Below are 11,447 nucleotides of genomic sequence, written 5' to 3'. Positions count from 1 at the left end.
TGATTGATATACTGGACTTCAATTAAGAAGCATATGCTATCTATTGAATTCTACATGAACTTCATCTTCAATGCATATCTCAAAATTCTACGTTGGACTTCATCTTGAGTGTAGTTAAGTCTAATCATAAAGTATCCTTTATTTAACTATAATATATTTTTTTGACATGATTAAATTTGATCATGAAGTATATGTTATCTCTTGACGTGATTGAATTTGGCCTTAAATAGTTTATTATATTTTTATAATTAAATTTAATCATGAAGTGTCATTTTACTATGTGGTTAAATCATGCTATGGAGCATATGTTGTCCCTATTGTGATCGAATCTGATTATGGTGTGTGAAGAAAGGGAGGGATCACATGTAAGTATAAGCCTTTCTCAAATAGTAGTAATAATATATTACTTGCCTAAGATCAAACCAAATAAAAGAAAAAAAATCAAGATGAAAAAGAAAAATAATATTAAACTTCTAAAAAAGAAAAGCACTTTAGTTCTATTGGCTTGAGTAATTGAGGCTTGGATGAATCTATACATGTAGATGACACCTATTTGTATTTGTAGATATGGAATACAAGAGTCCCTAATCTCTATAACTTTATTTAATATTATTTAAAATATAATACATCAATTTGAGATTTTTAAAATATATTTTAACTTTTTAAACTAAGAATTCCTTATACCTACACCTCTATCTAATCTTATTAAAAAAGTAAGATATTAATTTGTGATCTTTCAAAATGTACTCTAAATCCTTAAAATATCAAATATCTATTATCTATTAATACAATTGAATCCAGAAGCATATGTGGTCTTTGATTCAATTATATTTGGTAGCAAAATGTATAAACCAAATGTATAATTATTTGAATAAACCTAAAGCACCCATGATATTTGAATAAACCAAATGTATAATTATGATCAAGATAAAGACATTGTTTCTTGATATTCTTCGTATGTCAAAACACAATAAGAGATAATAAGAGAAATAAAATATATAGATATCATAATATCATATCATGTCATATCACTATCGCTAGTCCAATAACCCACTATCAACCCGATGTATCGAGTGGCTCACATGATCGGCATAATAGTGCCAATTATAACATCTAATAGTTCAAATGATTTTTGACCTTCGATTAGTGCTTAAATAATCTCATGAAATCATTCTCCTAAATTAACTTTTTATTTAATTACAAAGATTACTACAGCTCGAGGCTCAAGGTATCTTAACTCAAGCGAATTCTCTAAATTCTATAAATTTTTTTTTTCTACTCACTAATTTAGGCACAAGAAGAGCACCTGTCTGATATGCCCCTAACATAATTCTTACATGATCCCACATCAGACCCAATTAACTCCTAAGACTAAGTTTAAGATAGGCATTGAGAGGACCAAAGTTAGCTCCAAATTCCACATACCTAAAAAATCTGATTCTGCCTTAACTTTTGAAAGGTGTCAATGAGTCACCTTTTATCATTTAATGTCTAAATTCATTAAAAAAAAATCATATTATCTTATTTAAAATAATTTTTTTTATCATTTTGGGATTAGACATATCTTAAAGTGCCTTCACCTAATTTAATTTTAATTTTCTTTTATAAATTCATTTATCCAACAGACAAATAGAGCAAAGGTGTGGTACTCGTAACAGTTACTTTCTAGTGGTGGAAATTTAAATTCGATTGTGAATTCAAAATTCTAAAAAATCTGACAGCATAATTATGGCCAATGATCCATAATTATCAAGTTATCAACCAAAAACAACACGCTATTATCACACAGCCTTACTGTCGTTGCCCTAATTAGAATGTAAACTGGGAATTAGCCCATGCTTAGAAGTTTATTAAGTTTCTTTTTATTTTTATGCAGGCAAATCGAGTCAAATCTTGCATCTATAAATATCCTATTCGTCTTTTTTTTTGTTTTTGGGCAAATTTTCTATGCATTCATTCTACTACTATGATAAATCCTCCTATTATTTCCAATCTGTCCCCTGCTAACCTCTTTCTAAGTAACATAATTTGCCAAATGGAGGTCACAAAGGAAGAATAACACTCTTAAATCAACATTATGATACTTTATCTTCGTATTCCAAATAAGATTTAAAGGAAAAGTTTCTTGTATAAGGTTCCTTCCATGAGATATGTATGCATTCTACATTTTTTCCATAATTATTAGCAGAAATGATCTCTTTTGATCACAAATATTATGTGATGATTGCATTCTACATTTTATCGTAATTATTACAGAAACGATCTCTTTTGATCGCAAATATGATGTGATGATTATTTCCCATCCATAGGTCCTTTTGTTTCTCTGTGTACATGGCAGCTGTATCGAAAGGTTAACAAGAGGAGGTCCTCCATCATCATCATCATCTCTCTCTCTCTCTCTCTCTCTCTCTCCTGCTTGCTTCATCGGCATGGAGAACTTTCATGCACCATGGATTTCTTTTGTCCTCCTTGCTCTCGTTCCATTCTTATCGAAGAATCCCTTCGTTGCCTTCTGTCACAACACTCCTAACCATGAGACCGAGCAGCCACGGACTTACATCATTCAACTGGAAACGCCAACTGCGAGCTTGGATGAAGAGAGTCTGAAGATATGGTACAAGTCCTTCCTGCCCGAGTCTAACGACAACTCCGAGCGCTTGCTCCACTCCTACAGTGACGTCTTCAGCGGATTCGCCGCAAAGCTAACGGAGGAAGAGGTGAAGAATATGGCAAAGAAGGAGGGCTTCCTGCGGGCACACCCGGACCGTGTCTTGCCTCTTCACACCACGCATACGGCGGACTTCCTCGGCCTTAAAGTAGGCCAAGGACTATGGCAGGCTTCCGGCCTAGGCAAGGGGGTCATCATCGGAGTCCTCGACTCTGGTATAACGCCCAATCACCCTTCCTTTGATGACCGCGGGGTGCCGCCGCCGCCGCCTGGCAAATGGAAAGGTTCGTGCAACCTCAAGACCGGCTGCAACAACAAGCTCATCGGTGCCAAGAGTTTGGTTGCCGGTGATACTGCAAAACCACCCATCGATGTATACGGGCATGGAACCCATACTTCAAGCACCGCAGCTGGGAACTTTGTGCGCAACGCCAGCGCGTTTGGCTTAGCTCGTGGCACTGCAGCCGGGACCGCACCACACGCTCATCTAGCTATCTACAAGGTGTGCAACGACGACGGATGCTCGGAATCAGCTGTAGTGGCCGGGTTCGACGCTGCCATTAAAGATGGTGTCGACGTGATCTCCATGTCTCTGGGAGGATCTCCCACCCGTTTTGATCAGGATCCCGTCTCCATTGCTGCCTTTCGTGCTTCTGTTGAGAAAGGAGTTTTCGTGAGTTGTTCCGCTGGTAATGACGGGCCATTCAAGTCTTCCCTGTCCAGTGTAGCGCCATGGGTTCTTACCGTGGCGGCAACTACCATGGACAGAAGCCTGCAAGCCACCGTGGAGCTGGGTGACGGGCGCAAGATCAACGCGGAATCTATGGACCAGCCACCAAACTTTCCTGAAGGCCCTGTTCCTTTATTCATAACTGACACAAGTTACGACTACCATAATTGCTATACTGTCAGCGAGAAAGTCAAGGGTAAGGTGGCCGTCTGCCAGGCCGACGACTTGATTTGTACAGGTAAGGCGGCTAATGTTAAGGCTGCAGGCGGCATCGGCATGATAGTCGTCAACCTTGATGAAGAAGGCTACACCATGGTTGACCGCACCTGCAACTTCCCGACGGCATCGGTTCCCTTCAACGACGGCAATCCAATTATAACATATGTGAATTCAACGTCCAATGCGACGGCAACCATTTCCTTCAGAGGCACGGTTCTTGGAGTAACTCCTGCTCCCGCCATCGCTCATTTCTCCTCGAGGGGTCCTGCCCGGGAATGCTATTCCATCATAAAACCTGATATTTCCGGACCTGGTGTCAACATTCTTGCGGCGTGGATCGACCGACGAACAGCTAATGATACCTTTGTAATCCAGTCCGGTACCTCCATGGCAGCTCCTCATCTGAGCGGGATCGCTGCACTCGTAAAAAGTTTGCATCCCGACTGGTCGGCGGCGGCGATCAAATCAGCCATCATGACCACCTCCGACGACAAAGACCGACAGGGGAGGTTCATCCAGGACGAACAGCGTGGGTCGGCCAGCTTCTATGCGATGGGCGCCGGACACGTCAATCCCTCAAAAGCAGTTGATCCCGGTCTCGTCTACGACTTGGACATCGATGACTACATCGCCTACATTTGTGGCAAGTATGGAGACGCTGGTGCCAAGGCCATAGTTCGTGGCAGATCCATTAAATGTGAGACAGTCAAGAACCTCACCGAAGCACAACTCAACTATCCCACCATCACGCTTACCCCAAGGAACGTCACCCACACTGTGAGTAGGACAGTCACCAACGTGGGACCCACGAACTCGAGCTACAAGGTGAAGGTGAACGTGCCCGACACCGTGTTTCTCACTGTTGAGCCCCAAATCCTCAATTTCACCCAAGTGAATGAGAGGAAGAGTTTCACAGTCAGCGCCAAATGGACGGGTCGCCCAGTCAACTCTGTTGAAGGAAAATTGAGATGGATTTCAGATAAGCATGTGGTGAGAAGCCCCATCGTCGTCACCGATCGTCAAATCTGATGATTCTAGCAATGCTATAACGAATTGTGATCTTATTCGAGTGATGTAACGCAACAACATAAAGCATGTCATATCTTTTCTATATTAAACTTTTAATAAATATGTGAAATATTCACCCATCATTCCGAAATTAACGTCACCATAAATTTTGCATCTTATTTGATGTAAAATTTTAAATTTATCTAGTTTTCAACAGATAGATTGAATGAAAGCTGATATAATGTCCATCCAATGAAGCATTAGTGGAATTAATCTTATTCCTTTTTTTGAGTGTCTCAACGAACACCACAAAACAAGTTATGATAAAAGCTTCTCTAGAGTTACTAAATAGTATAAGCTATGTGAAGAGAAATTACAAAATAAAAGCTATTGGAGGCTTCTCGGTTAATCTTTCTTCGATTCTTAAGTCTTAAATATAAGATAGTATGAGTTATATGAGTTTAATGAATGAGAGGATGAGAGATTTTTGAAACAAGGTTGAAAAAGCTTCTTTTTGTCTCCCTCTATAAGGAGAAAATTTTATATAGCGTAAGGAGAATAATAACATATTAAAGAAAAATAAATAAAAATAATATATCATTATAAAAGAGCCCCTAAGTCTATATGATTATAAAGAATATTTTTTATTTTGATATTGAATATGTCATTATGATTTGATAGTGACATGGTACCAAAGTGATTTTGTATTCTTTGAATCTTGACCTCTTTTGTAATAATTCTACCAAGCTAACAAAGTTTATTATCGGAGAAGCCAAACGACAAAAGCATCGACTAGTTTAGCATGAGTCTATATTTGTCAAATTCTAATGTCTTATTTATCAAAAGAGTTTAGGGCAATGATCCTCGTAACTCTACCTAAAATAGCCAAATTTTGAATTATCCCTCTTAAAGGTGTTACTTGTCCTCTACCTCAAGAGGCCAAGTTTGTGTAACTCTTTCTCCTCTATGAAATATAGGTATAGAAAAGATAGATATATTCATCTAAAGGATGGATTGGTTTAGGGGCTCCGAGATTTAGGAGTTAGAACATCTATTAGTTGTCCTCCATCTCTAAGAGACTAAGATTTTATAACTTGCTTACCTAAGATTTTATAACTTGGTTACCTCTATAAAATATAGGTGTAGAGAAGAAAGACATGTCTATTTATAGGATAGGATAATTTTACGACTATGAGATTTAGGAGGTTGATGTAGAGACTTCCTAGGAGAAGTATCTAATTACTCTCAGATACTAGTTATTAGCTCCATTGTCAAGCAACATCAATATAAGCCAATGTGGCCCTGAATATATATACTCTATCCTTTTAGGATGAAATCCTTAATTATTAGTGAATGACTCGTATTCAAATTGCATCAAATTCCTAACTCAATCTGGTTGTCTTCATAGGTGTGTGCCACTTGAATGACAATTTTTTTTGCACTATCTTTCAATACTACTAGAAAATATACTAGTCAACCAAGATTTAGTAGGTAATAGCTATAACTTGTTTTAGGCTTCGAGGAGCCTCAAGCATTATGAAAGTTAAAAAAAAAAAAGAGTTACTATTGTAGCCTCTGTTACTCCTTAAAGAGCTTTAGGGCTAATCAATCATGAGGCAAAGCAAGTTGAGAAACTTGTTGAAATCCTAAAAATTTTATCAATAATTCAAGGAATGGATCCAAGATCTTAAGGTCATCAAAATAAGAGGCCCCCCTAAGTTGTTATTGAGACTATATCTTTAGCTTTTGCAATGCCCTCAAATGATGTGGAGCAATGGTAGAAACGTAGAGCAGTAAAAAAGATGTCTCAGGGAGAGTCCTCTATGACGTTAACGAGAGAAGTCAATAATTAGTCATATTGTTTTCTTACTTTGTCTTTGTCTCAAGATAAGAAATATCTCATAGATAAGAGTTACAAAGGAGTGAACATCATATTGTATCCCTTCTTCTAACTAAGTCATGGTAGTCAAGTAATTGTCCAACCCATATGATAAGGATATCAGTAACCGTTAGTAGATGTTAGATATGTACAAGCCATCATAGGATTTTGAGAAGGTTACAACCTTTGTCCAAGATGTGATTTTCCTAAAGCTCACTAATGAAGTTTTAAGGCACTAGATGATGGTAAGTCTCCTTTTTTTTCATTTTTTTTCTTACTATCATTTTTTAATTATTATAAGTATTTTCACTTTAATTCTTTTCTAATTATATAGACAATACTTGGATTCTATAATAGTGGTGTTGATAGAGGAGGTGAATAGACATTTAAATGAACAATAAGCTAGTCAAGAAAAACAAAAAGGTATGAAAGATAATTAATGCATGTTTACGATATGTAGACTTTGATTTATCATGTTCTAGATTTTATTTATCATGACTATATTTTTAAACAAACTATTTTTAGCTCATTATATATTTTTCTTCATGTGATAAAGAAGTTTCAGATGGATCACTTATCTTATTTTCAAAGGTTATAAAGGTACTTTATCACTTCTCTAATGGATCATTATTCTACTTTTAGTTCACTAGATTTATTTTATCTTACCTTAAGTATCATTTTGTTTATTTAATTGAGTAGGCTTTCTTCTTCTTTCTCACATGTCTTGTATATCATCTTATATGTCATCAATAACCCTGTGAGTTTTTCAAGTGAAATATCACTTGTGTTTTTTGACTACTTGTTAAATTGTGATCATATCTAGATCTTAATTTTTTGTAAGTAATTTTACTTACCAAGTCAATGATAGAGTAATTTTTATCAAATTAATTTAATCCATTGATAATATCTATAAATTTAATATATATGTAACCTGGTGTAGTCCCACATCAAAATCAAATAAGAATTTGGACTGATTTATATAGGTCTAATGGGTATATCAATTATTAATATCTTTATGAATTCTTCTGGTGTAAAATCACTTGTATCTTTGACTTACTAAATTATAATAATTTCTAGATCCAAACTTTTTAAAATGATTTTACTTACCAATTCAATTGTAGAGTATTTTATATTAGATAATTTTAATATATTATTGTTATTCAGTTGACATAGCAAAGGGCATAATGAAAGGCTCAAAGTACATGACTACCATGATATGATTGGAGGACATGGAGGACATGTCACGAGCCTTCTATCATAGATTTTTTAATTTTATTTTTCTTATAAGCAAAACAAATTATTCATAATTTTAGCCAATTAAACTCATTTTCACATGAAGTATCATTAATGGAGATTTTCTTAAATTCATATTTTTCTCATGAACAAAATAAGACATTGATATTTTTAACTAATCAAAATATTGATATTTCAAGATTATATCATTGACTTATAGTCTAACGGGTATATATCCACTAGTTTCAGTTTAACAAAATTGGTAGGTCAGTTATCTCATTAGATAATGTCACCAATAGATTCATTGAGCTTAATTTACCACAATGATATATTTCATTTTTAATTTGAAATTTGAACCTTCGATCTTTATTTACCATGATTTTAAAATTTTTAGGACTTCTCATGTTGTCTCTTCCTCTTTTCTATAACAAGTTTTTTCTTTTAATTTTTCTTTCATTACGAAAACTTATTATTAAAATCATAATTATACCAAAATTATCCAACTATCAAGTAAGGTGCCAAGGAGAATACAAGTCCACAACTCATCTATCAATAGAATTTTAATTTCAAATAATTCAGAATATCTTGAAAATCATTTATAAGCTCAATCCGTTTCATCTGTTCATCTCAACTCAACAAGTTCTTAACCGATTTACAACCGAACCAGCATATACTATCCAATCATTGAAGCTTTTTTCCTCCAAGAACTCAACAAGTTCTTTAATCCAAGCATCCCTACATTGGAATATAAATAATTCAAATTGAATATTCATTCGATCTTGAGTAAGCCTCCAAATCTTAGTAGAGAGGTCACAGGGAAAGCAACTATGTCCCAACATAATCAGAAGAGCCACATCTTTTTTTATCAGACGAGTATTCCTAGCCTTTTCAACCAGTCAAAAGTTGAAAGATGGCAGCGTAGCAATTTCCAAACCCAACAACTTCATTGTAGGTGTGATTAAAACTATGAAAGACATTATCACCCGTTTCAAACAAAATAAAGATCAAGGAGAAGGGGCCTGTAAGCTGACCTCGCAGTTGCTCTATCACGTTCATCATGCTGTAATTCCAGTCAGCATTAGATACCATATCAGTAACTGGGTGGGGAAAAGCCAGATCCTGCTGCAGGGACGAATCCATGGATGCGCGTCGACTCGAAGAGATAAGAAGGTTGCAGAACAAACAAGACAAAAGCTTAACTCACAACACGGCCGGCTGGTAGTTGATTTCATGGGAAGATCCGGTTAACGTAACCACCACATTTGGAGCAAATATGAAGGCGACAAAGTGATGGATGCCCGCCCACCTTGACTGGCCCATCCTGCCTAGTTTACGTGGTCGACGGAACGGAAGGCACCAAAACAAGATGCGTGGGTGATCCCACGCCAGAGCGCAAGTGCGGAACAGTGCCCCGTCCACGGTTTTGGACAAGGAAGAGTAAAAGGAGGAGTGGGTCCCGCGTCCTACCTAGAGGCGGAGCCTCGCACCACGTCGTCTCCTCCCCTGCAACTGACCCGGTCCCTCGCCGCCACCGCCACCTGCATCGAAGCAGCACTACACTCGCACGAAGAATGGTTTATCATGGCTGCAGGCCACTCTGCTTTGTTATGAAACTGAATGGAACGATATATCAAGTACCAGCAACAAATGGGGAGGAGGAGGTAGAATAAGAAGGGGAACAAAGATGGAAAAGGGAGAAGAGCCCTCTCCTCGTAAAATCCTACATCCAATTTTAATCTTCTTCGCTACTGTCCTCTTCGTCCTCCTCGTCTTCGTCGTCCACGTTTAGCTCATGTGCTTGACCGCGTAGTGGCTTACCGGAAGCAGACATCAGTTACAGCTCATGCTTCCCTCCTGCCGTGGTGGCAACGTTGACGCCGGGTGCATTGCTTGACCGCGTAGTGGCTCGCCGGAAGCAGACATCAGTTGCAGCTCATGCTTCCCTCCTGCTGTGGTGGCAACGTTGACGCCGGGTGCTTCGCCAGAGAATAGCGTGTCGGTGGAAATCGGTCGTGACATGACAAGATTGACGATATGGGGCGGCGCCTGACGAAACGTCCAAGCTTGGGACTTGCTCGACGTACCCGCCGTGTTGTCATGGTACTTTTTTGTATCATCAGCCAAAACAACATTGCGATATCATGTCATAGCATTACTTATTTCTTCGAAATCAATATTCTAATTTTATAAAAATAAAAATTATTTTAGCATTATTATATATAAAGATAGTCATCTAACTTCATGGATATCGAAAAATCAATTGATCATGAGGTCTTAACGAGATTTTCCAGATCTACATGTCATCTTAAAAATATAACCAACTTGAATTCAAAATAATATTTTTTTAATAATAGTTTTGAATTCAAGTTCATATAAATTTGATCTTATTGATATTATAATTACAAACTATTTTTATTTAGGTGTCATCGGGAGGTCAACATGGCTCGATTCAAATCCGAAAGCACGGACCCACCCCAAAAACCTAAACGGATTACTAGGGTGAAATTCGGGAATGAGATTGGGGTAGTAAGTATAATCTTGAGACTTTGCTCACAGTTTTTACAAGATATGGTTCGTCTCTTGAAGAAAGTTTGGAGTTATTCCAAGGTGAGCCTTGGCCTAATCAAGGGATGCTCCACGTAGTCCTGAGGTATTCCCTGGATGTGCGTGAATCTTGCATAATTAATTAGTGTCGAGAGACTTCCAAACTCGACTCATCCGATAATTAAGTCAATCAAGAAAATAGAGAGGGTTTAGAAGGGCTCGAGAGAGTTTTTTTATAGTCTTTGTTTTTCCTCCTACTGATTGGTTTTGGGGATTGGATTTTATACTTGATTTGTCAGCAAACTCATTCCCCCCTCTTTAGCTTCTCGTATCAACAGAAGCTCATTTATGTCAAAGGCTAGTAAATGTGGCAACATTAGGGAAGGATGTCTAGGGGCATATTGATTATCAAGGTAGGGCCATGTTCAAAATGGACAAGGGATAGGAATCGACATCAAGTGCTCGAAGAGTTGGGTCATGCCATCAAGAATTAATGCTCCCTACAATTAATTATGTGACCCCTTCTGAAATCATGTCTAAGGGTGATGAGTCATTGGAGACTTGATCTCGGATCACCCATCATGGCAGCTTATGGCTCCATCATGGTAGATTTGTTTTGATAGATTCCATCTTCTTGTGTTTTTCTCCATTCTCCCCCTTCTATTTTGGGAGTTTACACCTTTTCTTAATTTTTGCCTCTCGCTTCCGTTCTGAGAGGTTGACGACGAACTCTCCTTCTACTACTTCCAGGAAAGGGTGCTGACTTTTGGTGTTCCATTGTTGGTGAGTCTTGGCTCGACCGCTATAGTAAGATTATGAATCCGTCATGGTGGTTTTGCCTCCCCCCTTCAGCTCCAGGAGGTTAATAGCGAACTCTCCTTCTGTTGCTTCCAAGAGAGGGTGTTCTGTCGATGGTGGGCTTTGGCTCGATTACCATAGTGGGAGTATAAATCTGTCGTGGTGACTTCTGGTCATCACCTAGTTCGGACAAAGGGGGTGCTTGGTTTCAATGGGATATGTTAACTATGGTTGATCTCATACCTGTTGATCCCTATTGTAGTGGTGTTCTCTTGAATTGTGAAACATTTCTGTGGGCCTCGAGACTCATCCATCTTATAGGCTCTTGATGTTCGAAAATCTGGGGTAGCATCACATATGCAACAAAA

The 11,447-nt window shown here is 37.8% G+C and overlaps 1 protein-coding gene across 1 annotated transcript; it reads left to right on the top strand.

Annotated features, from left to right (window-relative positions):
• Positions 1 to 2,429: 2,429 nt before the first annotated feature.
• Positions 2,430 to 4,695, top strand: LOC103992262 (subtilisin-like protease). Its single transcript, XM_009411897.2, has one exon. It carries the CDS (start codon positions 2,430 to 2,432, stop codon positions 4,644 to 4,646), a length of 2,217 nt encoding a protein of 738 aa, XP_009410172.2. The 3' UTR covers positions 4,647 to 4,695.
• Positions 4,696 to 11,447: the final 6,752 nt, after the last annotated feature.

This window comes from Musa acuminata, chromosome BXJ2-7 (genome assembly GCF_036884655.1).
Source record: "Musa acuminata AAA Group cultivar baxijiao chromosome BXJ2-7, Cavendish_Baxijiao_AAA, whole genome shotgun sequence".
Classification (NCBI taxonomy): Eukaryota; Viridiplantae; Streptophyta; class Magnoliopsida; order Zingiberales; family Musaceae; genus Musa; species Musa acuminata.
Note: the sequence above shows the minus strand (reverse complement) of the source record. Positions and strands in the feature narration are given on the sequence as shown.